The 22170-nt window shown below is 42.2% G+C and overlaps 1 protein-coding gene across 2 annotated transcripts in view; it reads left to right on the top strand.

Moving 5' to 3' along the window:
* The first annotated feature begins 2667 nt into the window (after window positions 1-2667).
* Window positions 2668-22170, top strand: part of LOC111665381 (prospero homeobox protein 1-like) — a 39395-nt gene continuing 19892 nt past the window's right edge. The window contains exons 1-6 of one of the 2 annotated variants that reach the window (XM_023420369.2): window positions 2668-3091; window positions 4816-4888; window positions 6959-7371; window positions 7584-8210; window positions 8700-9932; window positions 14885-14992. In XM_023420369.2, the coding sequence (XP_023276137.1) occupies window positions 7021-7371; window positions 7584-8210; window positions 8700-9932; window positions 14885-14992 (2319 nt within the window). In that variant the 5' untranslated portion in view covers window positions 2668-3091; window positions 4816-4888; window positions 6959-7020. The remainder of the gene's footprint in view (window positions 3092-4815; window positions 4889-6958; window positions 7372-7583; window positions 8211-8699; window positions 9933-14884; window positions 14993-22170) is intronic. The other variant, XM_023420370.2, reaches the window with a different exon arrangement.

Genomic DNA, 22170 nt, shown 5'->3' with positions numbered 1-22170 from the left:
CAAAATTAAAAGCTGCCCCCTCCTCTTTAATGAGATAAAAGGATTCTTCAAGGACATCCACACACATACACACACACCGCCCCGTCTTATTTTGGCCTCACTCTCAGAAAATCGGGGTTTTCCCCCAAATATATATTTCTACATAATCCCAGTAGCCATACTCATGTCATAGAAACTGGACTTTTGTTGTCTTCTCTAAACATGCGCATTTTCTCCTTCTCCAGCTGTGGCTCCGCTGCAGATGCGCGGCTGCACGCACACACGCGAAGAGGAAACACTCAAGTTCATATGAAAGTTACCAAACTGCAAAATGGCATCACCCAGGGCTCCGTGGCTCAAATAGGTCACAGCTTTAACAGCACATTGTTAATTGGAAAAAAAGAAAGAAAAAAAGCGAGCTTTGTGTGTTACACGATGGTGAAGTTCAGTTGCCGTCTCTGTGCTAAATAATTGGCAAGAGATCATTAGACAAACAGGGCCCGTTTGCCTCTTCATGCAAGGACAACCTGCGTAGCACGAAACACACCTCTGTCTCCTCGGGGGAAAATACTTACCGGACATTTCTGGAGTTTAATATTTGTCTTTTTCCACAAATTAAACCACACGACACTGCCGCAGAGTACTTTCAATAATTGCATAACTTTGTGTAAATGCCGATTATTCCCGTGCGTAATTAGGTTAAGAGGAGAGATGCTGGATAAGTGGCACTGCCATGCACAGCCCTGATACTGCTCGTTTGTTAGACACAGAGTCCGCTGATGGGATTTAACACTGGATAATAGTGGAGGAATTCTGTATTACTTTTAAGTGGCCTCGTCTGAAACAAGATGAACACAATACTCATAATTGTTTCATCTCAACAATAGATGCGCTTTATTAATAGTAGAAAAATCCAAGTGTTTTTCATAAGGTGGTCCCCACACACACACACACACACACACACACACACACACACACACGAAACGCACTGCACTGGCATACCTTTACATGAATAAAACACAGTAAATATCTCCATATTTACTCGAATCTGGCAAATCTCCAATCCATTTCCGCTTCAAATTGTTTCGGAAAATCGTACAAAAATGTTGATATTATATGGTTCAACTTTTCTGCGATTTGCCTTGCTTTGTCCGTAGCTTCTCCTGAGCAGCCATCTGTCTCACACCTTCCTCTCAAACAGCTTAATGTTCACTCCACCGTTTAGACAAAGAGACAGAATTTGACACTCGGCTGCTTGTTTAACAGAAATCTTCCTCTGTGAATGGATTCTTCTTATTAGCTTCCCTGAAAATTTCCTTTCCCTTCATAGATTTCGTGTGTGTGAATTTGGTTTTATTCATCTGTTGAGCGCCTGTGGATTTACAAATGATGCGTCCTACAAAAAAATGTCTGTGAAATAATTCCGGCTTTCTTTTTTTTTTTTTTCTCGACCTGCGCACTCAGAACAGAAAACGTGAATCAGAGTCAATCAATGAGCCTCGACACTGTAGAAACCTGATGTTAACTCCGCAGAGCAATGACTCCAAACTCTTAACAATTTTATTTCATGAGGCCAAACTGACAAAAAGCTGCGAGTCTTTCAGCGAAATTGTAACAAGTGAAGCTGACATTTTTATGCAGTAAATGATATTTGGTGCGGGATTCAGTGGTGTGTCTTTACGCAGCCTGTTTCCTAAAAGGCCTCACAGTGTTGGCGTTTAAAATTCACTTTAATACAGTGTTTGCACATTCCTGTGGTGATATTTAATTTTAGAGCTCTCAGTGCCTTTAGAAGGACACACAGCGGGGCTGGATTTGTGGAGACGGCTCGAAGCAAGCCTCCGCTCTCCCGAAGTGTCCTTGAGCAAAACACCGACTCCCTCTCAGCTCCGGAGGTGACCTGACTTCTGATCTCTGGAGAAGAGGGGAGTTTCCCCACCTGGAGTAGCCTATCGGCCTAATGTTTTTTTTCTCGGTTTGGGGAAACTTTCTGTGATTGACAAGGAGCTGAGCAAAGAGGAACCCGCTTGTTTCCAATTAAGCACACGCAATCACAGCTGCGTAAAGCCACGAAGGGAATGAAAAGAAACATAAACTTCATTAAAGCCTGTGTTTATTGGATTCTTAGCAATCAGAGCTGAGCTCATGCAGTGCACCTGTACATATACATACTGTTGTACCCGTTGGTAAAGCGTGAAAACAGTGAAATCAATGATCGTTGAACGAGGCTCTAAAATCATAGCTGTCGTTTTAAAGTTATTTTTTATTGAACGACACAAGTACACATGTTAAATTTACTGCTTTGATCTGTTCAATTGATGTATTTGTATCACAAACTGGGCTCTGATCTCCATTCAGTCCTTAATTAAAAAGAAAAAAATTGAATAGAAAAAAACAAATCATGCTTACAAACGGAAAAGGAACTTATGTCCTTAAAGTGTGGTTTAAGTTAAACGGGAAATTAATTGTACAATGATTTTCTGCAGCGTCTCCACTAATGAGAAAAGTTGGTGAACCTGACTTTCAGTTTACCCTCCGCATCCTCCTCTGCTCCTCTCTCCTCCCTCTCCCTCTCCGCTCTGGCTGCTCGCTGTTTTCGGGGGGCTCCTTATAAATAAAATCCACCGTCTCCGGCTCCTCTTCCTTATTGGTCAGGTGGAGCCGTTACCTCACTCAGGGGCCGGTGACGCAGCGTCTTCACTTATCCTTCATGTGCGTCTCTTCTTGTTTCTTACTGAGAGTCTTGCCGTCGGTCAGAGGGAGAAAGCGGGATTCGCGACGAGCCGAGAGTGGCGGACGGACCGGGTGCGCTCAACACTACACACTTCCCATCCCGGGAGGAGAGCGGCGCACAAGAGCAACCTCTCTCTCTCTCTCTTTATCTCTCCCACTCTCTCTCTCTCACACACGCACACACAATCTCTCTCCGAGTCTCTCCGTCTCTTTTGCTCCCTCCCGTACACACATTCACGCCCGCGCGCACGCACGCTCTGCATACGTCTCCACTTTGCCGTGGTAAATTACGGCATTGATCTCAACGGCGAGTGCGGATCTGTCTCTTGTGTTCGCCCTTTCTTCGACGGACCGACTTGGAGGAACGCTCGAGAGAGAAGTAAGAACAAACTTATTACACTTCTTATTTATCACGGTTATTGTTGTCACCAGTGGGCTAACAAAGGCTATTGTAGGCTGTGTGTGTGTGCATACGTGTGTGATTTGTCCGATCGCATCGTGTGTGTTCGGTGTAACTTAACTTCCACTGATGGTTCATGGAGACGCTCCATTCCCGTCACACATCACGGATCCAGAGGGTTTAAATGAATTTTTCTGAAACTGTTTCTGCTCATATTGACTTAATGCGCGTCAGTCTCATACTGCTTGTGACTTTTTCCGGCTCTGTGAATGTTGCTCCATGGACTAAAATCACTGATAGAAGTTTTTTTTGTCTTTTTTTTTTTATTATTCTAATGGGGTTTTGTTCACTGTTTGCTGCTGTGATTTTACTTCGGTTGTGGACACTGCCGAGGTGAACTCCGTGGATTCACGCTCCTGTCGCTGCTTTTGGACTTCGTGACAGTTGTTATAGGATGATTAACAAGTCGTTCACAGAGATGCGTTTTAAAATCCTCCAGCTCATATTCTGTTTGTCAAATTAAAACAAAGGGAGAACTTTGACTATGGATGAGAGAGAAAATCTCCCTGCTTCCAAATCAAATAAATGTCTTTCAAGAATTTAAGTCAAGTTCCATTTAATTAATCTGCAGTCAATTAATTCAGTATGATTGTCACTAAAACAAGAGCCAACAGCTTTGAATTCTTCCTCTTTACTCATGGAATTAAACTTTATACGCTTTAATTAAAAAAAAAAAAAAATTAAAAAACGACATATTAAGGTGGAACTACTTCATGTTTGCAGCGTGCGCCAGTCTACCTCTCCTGTTGCAGCAGGACTGCTGCTGTCTGTCATTACCGGGGACTAATGATTGTTTAGAGAGTGACAGTCATCTCTCTTCATTTGCCGTCAATAGCGCCGTGCGTAAAAGTAGCAGCTTGTGTTTTGTGTCGGTCTCTGGACAGCGGTGCTCTCTGCTCAGAGCGCACACAGGCAGCTACAGTGAGAAGGAATGACGGGGATCCCCTCAACACTGAGGCGTCACATATTTTTTCGTAACTCTTTTTAACTAGAATAACTCCGTTATTTTGTTCCTCTCAGATGCACAGAAGGAGATAACAGATGTGCAAATTATGACCTCCGACTAGGACAAAAAGTTTGATTTCCTAAAATCATTTTGACCCCGTTTTCCATTTTTCTAATTTTAGCCAGAAGTATTTCTATGAAGCTTAAATAATTCTAGATAGACTCCCCTGAGAGAAATTAATTTATCCATAAACCACAAAAGGGTTGCATTCATTTTAAATGAAAATTAGACTTGTGCAGTTACTCATCAGTCACTTCTCATTTCAGTTCTCAATTGCAGAGCGAGTTATTCCTGCTCTTCAAACTCAGTGAGAAAAAAAGTTTCTGTTTTGTTACAGAAACCACACACACACACACACACACACACACACACACACACACACACACACACACACACACACACACACACACACACACTCTCACACTCTCACATCTCCTTTCAATGGACCTTTCAGTGAAGCTCTTCTGAGCATGAACGCAAAAGCTACAACTATGCAAAGGTTTTACACTTGTTGTGTGTTGCTGCTGGTGTAGAACAGAACAATGTCTGACTTTGTCTAAAATGATTTTGTCAGTAATCACAGAAAAAGTGATAAAGACATTTTCATCCTCTATTGCTTTGTGTTTTATTCATTCAGACAGGAAACACTGGCTGTTTTTACACTGATACACCCTCAGTTTGACCTCAGAGACAAATTTCCAAATAACCAAGTAAGTAAATAATCAATAACCAAGTTTTCAAGCTCTTTGGACCCCCCTAATCTAAACTGTTTGTCTCTCACTCTCTCTACCACCCCTCTGTGTGTGTGTGTGTGTGTGTGTGTGTGCCAGTGCCAGACCCCTGTACAGAGTAATGCCAAGAAACCAATAATGCAAACAGTGAGCAATGTGTGTATGCATGCGTGGACTGTATGCGAGTGTGTGTCTGGTGTATCTGGGTCACTGCTGGGCACTGTGCTGAGGGGCTGAGTGTTTTTCTGAGCACCTCTCGTCTACATCACTGAAACTCAGAGTCACATTCAAACTAACCCTTCTCCCCTGCTTGGACAGTATTTCATTTGGTAATGGCCCTGCAGAAACACAACAGTGTCTGCTTTATCGGCTGTTGTTGGCTAATGCAAAAGCATTTCATTTTTATACTTGATTCAGTCTGAACGTGTATTTGAGCACGTTCACATTTTTGTCTTTCTTTAAAATCTGTCACAAATTTGTTCTTATGAAAACTGCTCAGCTCCCGTGGACGCAGCTCTACCAAACTGTTGTAGGAAGCAGCTTTAATCTGTGAAATATTTCCCTAAACCTGACCGTGAAATCATTTGCAAAACAGATGCAAACAGGTAATATGGAAAACACTGCCTATATGTGCATGTGTGTGAAGGTACATGCGCAAGCAGATACTAACTTGCACCATCTAAAAATAGCCAAAATTCATTTTTGGTGACGCTTTTTGATGTTTTTTTTCTTTGTCCATTAGATTTGAAAATGAATGAGGAAAGCAATGTTGAAAATCAGCTGGGACTTAAATTCAACTTTAGCCTGAGAATTTTCTTTCTTTGATCTTTCTTTAAAATCCCATTTTGATAGTTCAGGTTTGGATACCCTACACTGCAAGTATCTCAGTCAATGTAAACCAGATATAGGTGATATTTCTGAATAGGGATGAAGCCAGCTCTTCAACTTTCCCCACTCCTACGTTAGTTTTAAGTGTTTCCAGAGCATCAATAGATCACATTTGCAGTGTATTAGACAAGAAATATTCACTCGTCAAAAAAAAAAGAAACCTTTGATATGAAGTGCACAGAGAACTTGTCAAAACCCGGTAGTATTTATACGAATTCAACTTTTCTTGTTAAAATCAACTATTTGAAGTTCAATAACGTCAAAATTCACTGTTTTTAAATATGTAAGATAAGTAGCGACTGCTTTCAAATCATGTGATGAAGTAAAAAAAAAAAAAAAACAACACAAAAGGGAGAAAAAAAATCATTTTTCTCTTCTTGAGAGTGAAGCGAAATCCCTCTGACAATAAGAGAGCCTGTCGATTCTTCACAGCTCCTCACAAGATGCAGAAATCAAGGTTACACCTCAGGGGAGGGGGAAATGGGAAATTATGTTGGTTATTACAGGGAGGTGTTACTCCTCTGTGGGAACATCTCCTTGAACTATTTTAAAAAGTGTGTTTTATTTTCTCATACCTTGGTTTTTGGTCAAGAAATGCACTGAGTGATTTCTTTTGTATAGTGCTCAGAGTGTGATCAATAGAACTGACTGCCCCTTTTGCTTCTGTCAGGTATGTTGGTCTGTGCTGTTTGACAGTTTTGCAATAGTTCCATAAGTGGTGATTTATGTGTCATATTTATTGTCTACTCTGTATGAACAAAATGTAAAACAAGGACTAAAGACAGGTTTTTCTATTTTGGAAAGTCTTCTGACGTTGTTAAAAGCCACAAAGCATTTCCAATTCACCAGACCAATTCACTGCTTTTAATAAAGTCTTTTCTTTTCATGTTAGTGCTAGTACATCCAACAATTCAAAACATTTTTTAACTTTTCCTTCTGTACACACCAGCATTATTTTAAAAATTAAAAGTCATTAAATACAGTTACAAATTTTTATGAATGGGCTTTTCTATGACCAAAGAATGATCACTTCACGCATGATTCTGCTAAATGATAATCTCATTTGTAAATGAAAACTTTAATACTCTCTGTAGAGTTTAGCTAAATGTTTTTTCCTGAGTGATATTGAAAGGCATCATGTTTGTTTTTATTGTTGACCAGGTAACGCCTCTCATCCGTCTCTGTGAGGACCCTTGGTCATGTCCGTTTAGCTGCCCTGCGGGATGCCTGATCATGACAGCACCACCCTCCTAACCAGACAGACAAAGCGCCGACGTGTCGACATCGGGGTGAAAAGGACTGTGGGCAGCGTAATATTCACCCGCGCCAGAGAGACCCTGTTCGACAGCATGAACCAATCGCACGGCCCTGATCAGGACGGAGACTGCTCGTTGGTCGGTCACGGCCACGGGGGAACAACCAGTGATGGAGAGAAGTCAAATGTTTTGAGGAAGTTGCTGAAGAGGGCCAACTCGTATGAAGACACCATAATGCCTTTCCCCGGTGCTACCATCATCTCTCAGCTACTGAAGAATAACATAGGAAAGAATGGAGGCAGTGACTCAGGTTTCCAGGTATATACAAACACACATGATGAAACATTAAGTCAATTAATCAATTAGATGTTTTCGGTTTTGATAATTAACGGTTTTAGTCGCCATTGCATTTCACCCTTCAAATCAACCAAACAAACAAGGCACTTAATAGTCTTCAATCCCCATCCATTAAATCATTTAATTAATCCATTAATTGTTTATTAATTCTGTCCTCCTGTTGTCCATCACAGGGGAGTGGAGCTCTGTCCAGTGGAGGCTCAGAGATCCAGGCCGAGGACGCCTGCAGCAACTCCTCCCGCGACCAGGACAGCCCATCTGACTGCCTCTCTCCTGGGCCTCCGCTTCCCCCTCCATCTTCCTCCTCCTCTTTCGGACGGCCACCGCCTCCTTCAAGCCTCAACTCCCATGCTCCCTCTCAGCCCCTCTGCCTCTCCTCCTTTGACTTGGACAGGCTGTCGGATGAGCACCTTCGTGCCAAACGCGCCCGCGTGGAAAACATCATCCGCGGCATGAGTCACTCGCCGCACGTCCGGCCCAACGGCAGCGACCACAACCAAGAGAGCAACCGTGAGAATGAGAACAGCAGCAACAACAGCAACAGCAGCAACGATCACAGAGGAGACAGCAGCCACAACACCAGCAACCACAACCATATCCGGAGTGACTGTCCCTCCTCCCTCCTGAGCTCTCCAGGGTCGCGGGCCGGTGTTGTCGGCATCGGTGAAGTTTACCGGGAGAATAAGAGAAAGCAGCGTCTGCCACAGCAGCAACACAGCTTCACCCAGCTGGTGTGTTCGAGGCAGGAGCAGAGACAGGAAGAGAGACGGCAGCTCAAACTGCAACTGGAGGACATGCAGGTTGGTAGGGGATGACATTCAGGGCATCTCTGCAGTATATATATATATACATATATATATATATATATATATATATACATATATATATATATACATATATATATATATATATAAATATATAAAATAAAATGGGAGTTGATGACGGTTGATGCTTTTGTCTGCGTTATTGGAGTTTCAAGAATTTACTGAGAAACATGGCACTAGACCCTGGATTTCAGGGTCTAAAAGAAGGCCAACTTTTCAACAGTAGGAATAGGACAGTACGTACATATTTCTTGAATTTGTACCTAGAGAGAAGCAAGAACTGATGTAGGAAAATCATTGCCTGGTGTTTTGCACATTCAAAACAGAAGAACACATGACTCTCTTTAAAGTCAAGTGGGTTGCACATAATTAAAGGCATACTATAGTATTTTCATCTCTTCTTTTTATTTTCCCATGATATTTAAAAGGAGACATCTCTAACATTTTCTATCCTCTCTTGTTCAGAAACAACTGCGCCAACTCCAGGAGAAGTTCTACCAGATCTACGACTCAGAGACAGAGGAAGAGGAGGAGAATGGCGAGAGTGGAGAGGTCGACCGAGGAGGAGAAAGAGAGGAGGACGGGAACTTGTCAGAGGACAGTATCCGCTCTGACGGCCTGGAGGAGAGGCACAGGGACAGAGGGCGCCATAGCCATGACGAACTGTCTGAGCTGGACCCAGGTCTGTTCCTGGACCGGGCCCGAGCCCTCCTCCGCGAACAGGCCCTGTTAGACGGAGACATCGAGGAAGATGTTGATGGCAGGGATGAAGAGGAGCGGAACGGAGAAAGGGTGATGAAGAGGAGAGGCGGAGCAGCGGGAGGAAGGGGGGGAGGAGGAAGGCAGTTAGCAGAGACGCTGAAGCAGGAGCTGAACTGTGCCGTGTCGCAGGTCGTTGACACCGTCGTCAAGGGCTTCTCTTCACCCAAGCAGGCTGTCAGTCACCATCATGGCTGCCACAGCAACACACCAGCCGCACCCTCCTCTTCCTCTAACTCGTCCTCTTCGTGTCCTCCACCTTTCGGCCCCCTCCCCTCCCTCACCCCGGATTCACGCTTTGGCAGTGGTGCCCTGGCTCTCACTCTGAATGGTGATGGCAGTCCCACCCCTAACTACCACTCCTCAAACCCGAGGCTGCACTGCTTTGGTGATGTAATTGTCCCGAGCCCGCTGGATTCATTTGGTGGTTTGAGCAGCAGACTGAGTGGTGTACCAACGCCAAACGACCAAACAGAGGCACTGCCACTGGTGGTACGCAAAAGTGGCGGTGGAGGTGGAGGAGAGAACATCAACCCCTCTCTTCCTCCTCCTCCTCCTCCTCACCATCCCTCCCTGCACCCCTCTCCCCTCACAGCCTCCCTCGGGTTTAGCCCTCCATCGTTTCGCCACCCATTCCCTCTTCCCCTTATGGGTTACCCCTTTCAGAGCCCCCTGGGGTCGCATGGGGGTGGAGCTGGCTACCCCCCAGGGCCCAAGGACCACCATCGGTCCTCCCCCGATTCCATGGACATGACGCGGGAAACTGTCAGCCTCAGAACCAAAATGGCAGCCCTCGGAGGGGGCCATCTCAGTCACCACCACCACAGGCAGAGCTCACCGAGCCAGCATGGGCCAGAGGGTCTGTCCCTGTCCCTCATCAAGTCTGAGTGCGGGGACCTGCAAGACATTGCCGACATATCGCCCTACTCAGGCAGCACTGTATCCTTGTCACTGTAAGGTTTTGTTGCTGTGTGTGTGTGAATGTTTTACGAGTGCTTTAAACCCTCAGAAGGTTATTCTCACCGTATCAAGTTTTCAGTGGTTAATCCTCTGAGTTCAGATTAGAATTCAGATGTGTCCCAACTCCGTACTACATCAGCCCCAGACTGCAGTCCACAAATTTCATTTATTTATTTATTGTTTAATTTACTGTCCAGCTTTGCCATATAGAATAAGCATATAGTATTGAATTGGGACACATTGGTGTTATTACGTATTACGCTGAATATGTTAAATATTAGCAAAATAATACCTTTAAGATTTTGTTTGTGCACTAGGAAAGCAGAGATTTGATTTCTCTGCTCCACAAGAGTCACATTTTTACCACAGTCAAACATACTGAGACGTCTTATAGGCAGCAGCCAGTAGTCACAGAAAGTCTTTAACATCAATTAATCTGCATTAATTGGTTCCTGCTCTAACCCTCTTGTTTCCTCACCGAGTGGGGAAGATGAAAAGGGGCGCGCCGGGTCTTGCAAGAGAGGGAAGATTAAACAGGTCGCACGCTGCTCTCTCAAGCTCTTTTAAGTCTGTGCAGCAGGTTGTGGTGTTTAAAGGTGCTGAGAGAGGCTAGTGAGGTCCCTCTTCAACACACACACACACACACACACACACACACACACACACACACACACACACACACACACACACACACTCTCTTTCTCTCTCTGTTCCCACTGTCTGAGACACTTGTGCTGTTAGGTTCTCTTTCATCACAAAGACTTTGTACATAAATGCTCAAAGCAAATCATATTTTACTGTGTCTGTGCATGTGTGTTCATGTGTGTGTGGGTGTGGGTAAGACCTTGTACATAGGAGCTCAAAGCTAATCATATTTCAAAGAGCACAGCAGAGGGACAGGTGAATGATTAGCCTCATTGATGGAAGCTTTCTAAATGTGTGTTTCTGGTTTTGTGTATGTGGGCACACATTAGGAGAAGTGTAATATCTAAAATACACACTGGTTTCCTCTTTACAGTTTTTAGCTAGTTGTCTCCCGCCCTCTCGTTGTCAATCACTCCTACTCGCTTTCATTTGTTGGCCTTCTGTCTCAGTTACTCGGCAGCTGTGTGTGGTGTTGTTTGCTTCTTTTTCGTAGCACGTACACAGACGCGCGCGCGCACGCAAACACACACTCCCTTTCATGGCGTGTGCATGAGGACAGGTGTTTGCAGGTAGCTGTTTATCTTTTTGTTCCTAACCTTTCAAATGGAGAGGGCTTCTCCCGGCCACTACGCATGCACACACATTTGACTGCATACAAACAGGCGCGTGAACACAAACGCATGCACGTTTGAAGAACAAAGTGAAAAGAAAAATAAGACTTTGAACCTGACTAATAGGAACTCCTTACAGCTGTGATGAGGATTTGATCACAGTGTCGTCTTCAAAGCCAATTTAGATGTTGCTTTAATTAAAAAAAAGAAAAATTTGACACGTCTCTTGATCCTGCTGAGCCGTTTCATTCCAAAATGCTTTTCCATTCATTTGGAAGAAAAAAAAAAATCTTTGAAATTGGACATTAGTATTTCAAAGATACTGACCACCCTTCAACCCTCCTTTTTTTATTTTTTAGGTACTGTTGGTTTTTACTACACTAGTCAATTTAGTTTTTATTTCATGTTAACTTGTGGTTATAGTTACACTGTTATTCTGTTATTTTGATCAGTTGATTAATCAATGAGTGGATGAACAGGAAATCAACTAAACAATTCTTATAAAGTTATTCATCAAGAAAACAGCTTCTCAAACATGAGGACTAGCTGCACAGATCACTTGTGTCTTTTATTATTATTTTTTGGGCGTTTTTTAATTTAGATAGGGACAGCGAGAGAGTGACAGGAAAGTTGGGGAGAGAGACGGGATGACATGAGCCTAAGTGGTACGCGCTCTACCAGTTGAACCACGGGCGCATCCCAGATCACTTGTGTCTTAAATGTAGTTTTAGCTCTTGTGAAAACTTGCCAAACTTGGCTATTTTCTCAAATAGGCCATATTTTGCATAAACTCTGATCCTCTGATGATCCTTAGAAGAAAAAAATAATTTTTGTAATTTCTGTTCGAACTTCTTTGTTTTTACTCTGTTTATATTATTTTGTTCATCTCCTTCTTCCGCTCTAGTTTAAGAAGCACATCCTTATTTGATTTCCGTGTAGGGATAATATATCATGTCACTGTCGGTGGATTTAAGCCTTACAGTTAGGTTACGCTGTTTTGCATCAATCATAGTTCACCTGACAGGCACACAAACACCCACACAAAAGCAGTTACACATGCTCTCTCTCAGGTCTGTGTATCTTTAATCCTTTGTACTGAGCTGAGCAGATGTCCCCCATTTATTTATGAAATACGCCTCCCCCATCCCCACCCCCCACCACACACACCTGGCAGCAAGGTCAAGTTACAGCTGATGATACACCTGGTGTGTATCAGGATGAACACACACACCAATAGGAAAAGAGGAGGAGGCAGGAGGATGAGTAGAAGAAAAAGAACAACACTAGTTGCATTGTTTTTTCACATTAGCTTTTGTTACACACACTTTTTATTGCTTTTTATTCATCATGATATTGCTTCACACTGTTTACTCTGAGTCATGCTTGTGTACTTTAGTGTGTGTGTGTGTGTGTGTGTGTGTGTGTGTGTGTGTGTGTGTGTGTGTGTGTGTGAAAACAAGTCAGGTTGCAAAAACTGAACACAGTGTATTTACCTGAACTAAACAGCGATAGTGACAGGTTGGTATGAATGTTAACTAGGTGATGGTGTTGTTGTCCGATTATCTGACGTATCTGCTCCTAAATGAATGAGGGATGACAATTCGACTCTCTTCAGTTACTGAGGCCAAGTGAACAGTCTTGTGGTATCATGCTAATATGTAACATATAGTCAGGTTACTTTGTGTTGTAGCAGTTGAAAGTACATTACAGTGGAAAAACAGCATTTTTCAAACTAACATCACAACTGGCGAAAGTTAATTAAAACCCATTCAGCAAACTTAACTGAATCCAACCCACTAATTTTGAATTTTGATGAAAAGGATCACTGGCAAACCACGCACTAATCTCATAAAATATCTAGTCAAATCCTGAGATTGATCATTTATTATATGCCTTTTATAGTCTATGGCTTTTTTCCATTAATGTTCTTATGTTAGCATTAATATTTCTAATAATGCACCAGGTTAGAGGCACAATTTACAGCATTAGTTCTTTAAGAATCTCTTTCATATCGAAGCAAAAAAAGTATTGTAACTGTAATTATCTATAACTGAATCGATACTGAATCAAATTGAGTCGAATCAGAATTCACATCGGGACCTTGTGAATTGGAATTAAATCGATTCGGGGAATGAGTGGCAATGCCCAGCCCTAATTAATAAGAACATAAAACAATTAGTGAGAATTAAAAGGCCAAACTAAAAATTCAAATTTTTCCTCTGCTTCCTGCCCTGACGCTGCTCCATCTCTCTTTTTCTTTACACTTTATTCACTTCCTCTCGCTCCCTCTTTTCCCGTGTGCTGATGCTACTCTCCCTCTTTCAGCCATATAGGGCCCCTGGGGTTTCTGTACATGTGTGTGTGGGTGTGTCTGTGTGAGTGTGTATTTATGTGTGTATTTGTCTGTGTGCTAATTGACCTTGCAGGGGGTTCCATTGATTGCCTCATCTTCTCTGATAGATTATAGGGCTGTTAATGTGGTGGGGAAATGGCAGCGTGGTGGGGCACAGCTGTTGTCACACACACATACATGTCACACACACACATTCGGCGCCCCTGCAACCAGGGCCTCCACAATTATTATTTTCCATGTAGAGACAATGGGATTGACATTGGGGCTGCAGAGTCGGCGAGATGCTGGAGTGAATTTGGGATTTGATCCAAAGCCAGCAGGTGCTTGTGTTTGCTTTGACTTTAGGTGTAAAATGGCACACCTACCAGAGACAAGGGTCTCTCCTATCTCTGGGTTTTGGTGGTTGTGTTAAACGGTACTGCTGTCACCCTCCTTTGTCACTAATCACTACGAGGTCACAGAAATCTTCTCTCAGCACTGTTGCTCTCTGTTTTGAACAGGCTATTGTAGATTATGTTTTAAAAATAATTTAGATATAATTAAGGGAAGGGGGCGGAGTTTCTTGTAGTTCCTTGTCCATCTGTCTAATTAAAGTTGCTCAAAGATTTTCAGACACCCTCAAGTCTATGGGTCATTTTTAGGTTCTACTGTGGCCAGGCTGGTTGTGCTGGAGCCTTTTTCTGTCTGAGCACACATGAATGGCTCTTTCAGACTTTTGAAACCGGTCTGATTATGCAAAGAGTTATATCAGTGTTTGTGATGCTACACAGCCCAGCATCATTCTTAGGAGCTTGGCTGAAGGTTGCTGAAGCCTCTTCCGTCATGCATTTGGTGAGAGGCAGGGTTCATCCTGGACAGGTAGCTAGTCTATAACTGAGCCCATTGTGGTTCTTCTAAATGATACTGTGGTAACCAGCAACTCCCATTTAGGTCCATTATCATTTTCCTGACAAGTGGAAACCATGCAACAAGACGTTCTGTCTCAACTGAAATGGATGTTGTCTGGTTTCTGGTAACAACAGAGGGCTGTAGCTAGGTTGTAAGATAACAGTTTGAGTTTGGTGACACCACACTTCCTCACTAGTGAGGTTTAAATGCAGAACTTAAATGCCAAACTGCTTTAGCGGAGACGCAGGCACCATTCTGTGCAGCATACAACAACTGTGATTGTTGCCGTGTTACAGCCAACACAACAGAATTTCGCTTAAACTCATCACTTAATATGAAGTTGATGATAATGTGCACTGACTGAGAGAAAACAATATATTTTCAGATGATTTACTGGTACTTGCTTGCTGGCTCCTTAACATCTTACTTTTCAGATTCAGGAGGGCTTGTCTCCTAACCACCTGAAGAAAGCCAAGCTGATGTTTTTCTACACCCGCTACCCTTCTTCTAACATGCTCAAGATGTACTTCTCCGATGTCAAGGTAAGACCTCACCTTCCTCCTCTCTTTTCCGTGCTGTTTCTTTCCAATTTCTTCTCTTTTATGAACCTCTTATCACTGTTTTCTCCTAATTCTTTTTATCCATCTCCATCACATTCAAGCCTCTCTTCTGTGTCATTTTTCATCTGACTTTTCAAGATCTTTTAATTTCACCCTGAATTCAATGTTCTTATTTCTCTTGAGATTGTAGGAGATGAAGTGCTTTTTTAGACAAGGTTTAAAACAATGAGACACACAGCTTAACCTTGATAAACTCCGTGCAGGCACACACACTCTCTCATACAATGAACTGAAAATCAGCAAATAAATGAATACAAAATGTTTGCAAAGGCATGAGTCCTGCCTGTTCTGATTTTTAGCAACTGTGTTTCTTTCTTGAGGTTAAAACTATACATGTGCTAATAGGACAAACTGTTATCATTTCATCATGCAGAGCACATTAAGAGGCAGATCTGTGTGCACAAGTTTAACATTTTGCTTAAGTTGGTCATGGATTCTTAAAACTAGATAGAGAAAAAGTCAGGTTTGCCTTGTCAAAATCAATTCCTCAATGTGCATAACTGCCGAAACAGAAGAGAGAGAGAGCAGGAAGTGACTCATACCATGACTCGAACAGACAAGCAATATGAGAGGCCACGTGGTCACTGTCAGGGTCGGAGCGTGAACAGAAAGCGAAATTCAATGCATCTTCAGAATGAGATCTCAAAAATCACATCAGTGTGATTTTCAGTGACAGATGCAGCAGACGAACTATTTGTATTTGTGTGACGCATTCAGTCTTCAGATTTGGTTAGAGATGGGTTTTTAATGTTCACGATCATTTTCTCTCCACACCAACTTTCACTGTCAAATAGTCTCACATTCACCTGTTTTAGACTTGTGCGCATTTGATGATCTGGTTCAATTTTGTTTGTTATTCCGTTACTCTGTATATGTGAGTGTGAGAGAGAGAGAGAGAGAGAGAGAGAGAGAGAGAGAGAGACCCTACAGCGCAGATGGGTGCTCCAGTCTGTCACGTCTTTGTGGCATAATTAGAGTTCCTGGCCTTAATCGGCCCGGGGTTGGGAAGGGGGGTGACGACGCCCATTTTCCCTCTCACACACATACTGTAAGCCCCCCACCACTGCAATTACACAGACACACAAACACACACACACACACACACACACACACACACACACACATCGGCCTCAACCTCTAGCTCCCTTTCACCCGAAACACATACATACACACTTTCACTCTCACTAACACAACATGAGAAGTTAAACTGTTTTTTAAACAGAGACGAGTCAAATACTCAGTCTAAGTGTTGGCAGATGACAGGATACTCAGGTAGAAAGAAAGAAAGAAAGAAAAAATAAATAAAAAGGAATAAAAGGAAATGAAATCATTAAGAAAACAAGAGAGTGAATAGCAAGACAAGGAAAATGAGTAAGAAGGAAAAAGAAGATTATGGAAAGTGTGTGCTTGTGTGTGTGTGTGTGTGTGTGTGTGTGTGTGTGTGTGTTGTGTGGTGTTTTGAGAAAATGAGGGAACGCGGGGAGAGGAGGACAAACAAATGAGAGGGATGACAACAGAACAACAGCTTTAAAACAAAGGCGCTGATTGTTTTGTGTTTACAGGCTGCTATGTGTTTTGCAAAAGGAGCATACGGCTCCTCGACGGATTCAGGACACTGTATTCAAATGAGCAGCAACACACACACTCGTATAGACACACACACACACACCAGCTGCCCTTTGGCTCATATCTGTGGTGACCACTTCCTCAGGACAGTGCCACATCCTTATCAGCTGCCATGGCAACAAGGGTCGCTGGGACACCAGGTTGCTAGGCAAACACAAGGTTGCTAAGCCTACCTGCTCCCAGTTTGTGCGACTCTGATTTGTCATTAACTGGAATCCATTAAGTAATAAAAATGGGCATCATAGTACCCAGCTATAGCTCTCTTTAGTGTTAATGATGCAATAAAAGCAGAAAATTATGGATTTCATCAACCAATTATCAGATATATGCCAAAGTAACATGCTCTAAAACTTTAATTTCTCCAAAAAATCTAATTCTGTCATAGTGACACTGATAATTCTAAAAATGTCAACCGAAGAAACAAAACTAAAATAAATTAAATGCAAACTTAAAATGTTTCAAAGAATTTTCTTCAATGCATTAAACATTGCATTATCTTCAGGCTAAATATTATTTAATACATTCACTCTGCAAGGACGGAAACATATGTTGCATAGTGACAATCCCAGCTAGAAGCTCTTCATTCTGGAAGAATTTCTGACTTAAAATCTTACATTTTTCTGTGTCACAACGACACCGTTTTGAGAGCAGTGAATGTGCTGAATAAATTAAATTAGGTGGTTGCACACAGATGCTGGCAGTAGAATTTTAAAGCTTCACTTTTTCTTAAAGTCTACGGAGAAAAGAAAAAATAAATAATGAAAATCAAGAATATCTCGGAACTTCTGAATCTCAACATTAATAGTAATGAGCTAAGTGAGCTAATGAGTTATAATAAATGATTGTGTATCCCCAAACTTCATTTACTAAAAGTCTGGCCAACCTTCAGTTACAGGAAAAGAAAAATGAAAACACTTTAAAACTATTATGTGCTGACATTGACAATTTTCCATAATCAGCTTACTTCCCCTGTCTAAGTCATACTTTCCATTATCTGAGTAATATGCTTAATATTTATGTGGCCAAATAAACTGTGGCTTTGGGGTTTAATTTGGAAAATGAATAAATTAGGACTAATGAGTTAATACACACGCTCAGTTCATCTCGTGGAGATTGATATTAGCTTTTAAAATTAATCTAGTCTCCAATCTGTGGGTTTATATCCAAACTGATATTCAATTAATCTCTTCATCTCAGCAAACATGGATTTAGATTAGGAGATGTTTGCAGTGCTTTGGCCTGCCACTTTGCTCAGCAGATGGACGGTTTTACTGCTTCGATCTGTAACTGCAGTCAGAACCGCACACAGGACGGGGATTTAATGGAATGAAAAATGTTTCTATTGGAATTTATTGTATGAGGTTTAAGGACTGACAGTATACAGTGTCGCAGCTTGTAGACAAAGCAAACTTGTGTAGATGGTTTTACATCTTTTTCTGTCTCCTATCTATACATTTAGTCAAATTTACAGCAGCAATGCATCTCGTGCGTGAGTGGTCAACCGGAATCCACAGTGCAGGCGGCAGATTCTGCTACTAACAAAGAAAACTACTAAATATAGAGGTAATTATAGACCACAAACGCTTAGAATGACTATTACTCCAACAATGCCAACAAAGAGAAAAGCAGGATTTGATTTAATGAAAAATCTTCGTAAATGAAACCCATGAAAAGACCAAAACCTACAATCCGTTAGTATGTCTCTCTATAATTTGCACCTTTCCTATCACATCTGTGGCACAGGGGCCCAAACCTGGTTCCTACTGAAGATCTAAATATTACAATATCACAAATATATAGTCTATCATTTTTAAAAAGGTTAATTAATCTAAAACAGCTGAGCACTGTCATGTTCAGCAAAAATCACTCAAACAATTTTCAGATGTGTAAGAATACACCTTTGATGCTCTAGTGAGTATTTACAGCAACAAGTCTGTGTATGTGGGATTGAGGCTAAATAAACTACAGTGTGTATTCATGCTAATGAAGGAACATGTCGATCAGTGCAACAGTGTGGCTCGCTGATGTGTTCTCTCATCGGTTTTGGAGCTTTGTTGCACAGAAAAAATAAGGTATATCCTGCTTTGTCCATACAGATAATATGTGTCAGCAGGAGCAATTAATTGATGCTTTTGGTTGTTACATTGAATTAGTTGACAATAAGAAGAATGTGACGTCTCAACAGCATTATCCTTTAAGAAAATGTCTCATCCTTCATATTTTATGCAAATAATGATTTACAGTCAAATTTAGATTTAATTGAGTCGTAATCCTAGTTAATCCATCGTATTTATCTGTGGGAGGAACTCTGCAGATATTATTTTCCTTAATAAAAAAATGAATCATGCATAATCCTATTTGTGTTGAACAAGGCTGTTCTTTTCAAGGCGTGTGTGTGTGTGTGTGTGTGTGTGTGTGTGTGTATAGGACTGAGTAGAGAGAGCACCCTGTTGCTGTCTGTCTGTGTATGTGTGTGTCCTGTTTCATTGTCCCATTGCATTCATTACCCTCATCATTACCATATTTCCAAAATCCGGGTCAATGTCTCTTTTTCTTCTTCTCTCTCTCACTCTCTCTCTTACTCCTCCCCCCTTCCTCCCTCCTCCTTCCCAGGGAACAATAAGTAGCATGTGTTAGGAGGATCAGGCAGATTCACTGTAAGGGAATTAGGGCCCTGAATGGCTTCCCCTAATTGGACTTGAATGGACTTTGTCTATGGGAAACTGGTTCTTAAAGATGAGCCTCTTACACACAATGTCCCCCTCACTTGGTGTGGGAAGTGGGTTGAGCTGACAACTGTTTTAGGCACAGATGAGCAAGCATTCGCGCACACACACACACACACACACACACACACACACACAGGAGCTTAATTGCATAGAGAAAGCTCTTGCCTTCTGACCAGACAATCATATATGTTAGCATGAGACGCTGAGGTCGCTGCTGTCTCGTCTTGAGAGAGTCAGTGAGAGTAATTAAGACCTTGTTAAGACTGGAGGAGTTAGGATTAATTAGAAGCTCGCTGGCTCAGGGAGTTCCTCCAGACTCACACACACTCTCGCTCACATGTTCCCGGCCAGCTGAGGATTTCTACATACTGCACACACTCGCAAACACACACATGCGCACGCACTGAACACGAAAGCAGCAACACATTCATCAGCGAGAGCTCTTAAGACTTGAGAGTCTGAAATGACATCTCGATGCCGCCGTCTCAGCAGGAATCAATTAGCATCCAACCCGCCTCTCACCCGTCTTGTCAGTTAGAGTTACACAGCCAATTTGGCAACATCAGGACATGAACCAGCAACAGCTCATCTACTGACACTGATATAACTGAACTTCAGTAATTACCATGTGCGTTTCCACAAAAGCATTTAAATCTGAATTGTGGGGACTGTAGAGGCTCAACATGCACTGATGTGACAGAAGAGATGTGTAGCATGAAATGATGTAGCTATAATTTTACTTATTTAGAACTGTGTGGGAAAACGTTGAAACAAGCTTTTTTTTAATTGCTCAGTATTTTCATTACCAGAACAGCTACTGAGCAGCAGGTTTAAAGTGTAAGGAGTTTGTAATAATTGATAGTTTAGAGTTTTAGAGTTTACCTGAATAAAACTTGCAAAATAATAAATAAACTCAACAGTGCAAAGAACACAGGATTTTGTGTCCAAAAGACAACAAAATGGGCTGAATTCAAGTTGGTAAATACAGTATTATGGTTAACAAATACAGTGAAACTCATTTCTTTAACATTTCATTGTAAAGACAGTCAGCCAAAGTCATGAAGAGGCTGCTCACACACACACATGCACGCACACACATACATACGACTTTCGTGCAGTGTATACTGTCGAGTAAAGCAGAAATGCCTGAAAACATAATTTGAAAAAGTTCCTACAACAGCTTTTCCTCCAGGATCCACAGGAAACCTTCAGTGTTAGAACTCAGTGAATTTATGTTGATCGTGCACATTCACGCTGTCCTCTATAAAATGTGCCGAGCCATGACGAATCTGGTTGAAGTGGGCAGATTCTTAAAGGATGTGTGTGTTTGCCCTTCCAACATGGCCTGGGGGGCCTGACGACACCCACCATCAAGGGAAGGAGAGGGGAGTCGGGGCACCCTGACACTTTCTCTGACACTCTCTTTCCCCCTTTTCGTTGTAAACAGAAAATGGCATTCCTCAAGCTCAGCGTTTTGCCCCCCCCCCCCATTCTCTGTCTGTCTTTTGTCTCTCGCCTCTCTTGTTTTGTTTTGGTTGTTTTGGTTTTTGCTGATTGTGATGAGCTGGACGGGACCAGTGGGTGGGAGGGCAGGTGGTCGGATGGTTGGGTGTATGCATATGTGTTTGTATTTCCCAGTCCTGTCTACATATTAAGTAATTCCTGAAAGAGGCCTTTTGTCCTTTTCAAAAAACAAATTATCGGGTTGAGAAACACTGACACCTGCACCTTCTGTTGCAACTTGACGCCCCCCCCCCAGAAAGACATAAAAAGACATCAGACGGGGTTGTAGTTTTGCCTGCTGTAGTTTATCTGGCCAGACTGCACAGTGTGGCAACAATCTCCTCACAAGCTCTCTTCAAACCAACAATCCATTTTCTTATCTGGGGTCTGCGCAGACCCTCGCAGATCTTTACATCACGCTGCTCAAAGCGGACCCTTAAATGCCTTAAATTATTATCAAATATTAAAATTGTTGCTGATTACTTTCTCAACTAAATTATTAGCTCTAATCTGAGTGTTAAAATAGTGTCCATTTTTTTTATTTTTTATCTGACGACACCATCTTTCTCACTTCCTCGACATTTCTGCTAGACTTGGCGGGTTTAATAAAGTTTAAATTTCTATTAGTGCCAATTAGTGTATAAATTATGTTAATAAATTTATGGGATGTGCGGTGGCCTTTGACACTTTGCAGTGGAACGTCTTTGGTAAGGAATATTTGGAAGTCTATACAGTACAAAAATGTTGATAAATATATATAGTTCCCAGTGTTTTTACATAGGTTAATGGCTTTGTGTACATATGTTGTTTGCGTGCCAGGTTGCTGTTTGTGTTTGTAGATGGACAGATGACATCGTCTTACGTGTGCAACTGTGTGCACTTGTGTTTTAATTGCTGAGTTATCACGTTCCCTTCGTGCAAATCTTTTGTGGGTCAAAACACACCCCCACCCCCATCATCCCACACACACACTTTCCCCTCCTGTCTCTATGCTTTGTAAAACCAACTCCTGTTCCTTCTGCTGCAGACATACACACACACACACACTTACACACCAGCCCCCCCAGTTATGCTCCATTATGTCACCCCTCTGACCGCTCCTGAAAAAATATCTCTTTTCCTCTGTCATCCTCTGCTTGTCTCTCTCTCTCTCTCTCTCTCTCACTGCATTCCTTTTTCCGTGCTACCTCACTCCATTCATTGCTCTCTCACTCTGTCTCCCTCTTTCTTTCCCCCTATCTC

Source organism: Seriola lalandi, unplaced genomic scaffold (genome assembly GCF_002814215.2).
Source record: "Seriola lalandi dorsalis isolate HSWRI2012SDOR001 ecotype SW California unplaced genomic scaffold, Sedor1 jcf7180002054630, whole genome shotgun sequence".
Taxonomy (NCBI): Eukaryota; Metazoa; Chordata; class Actinopteri; order Carangiformes; family Carangidae; genus Seriola; species Seriola lalandi.
Note: the sequence above shows the minus strand (reverse complement) of the source record. Positions and strands in the feature narration are given on the sequence as shown.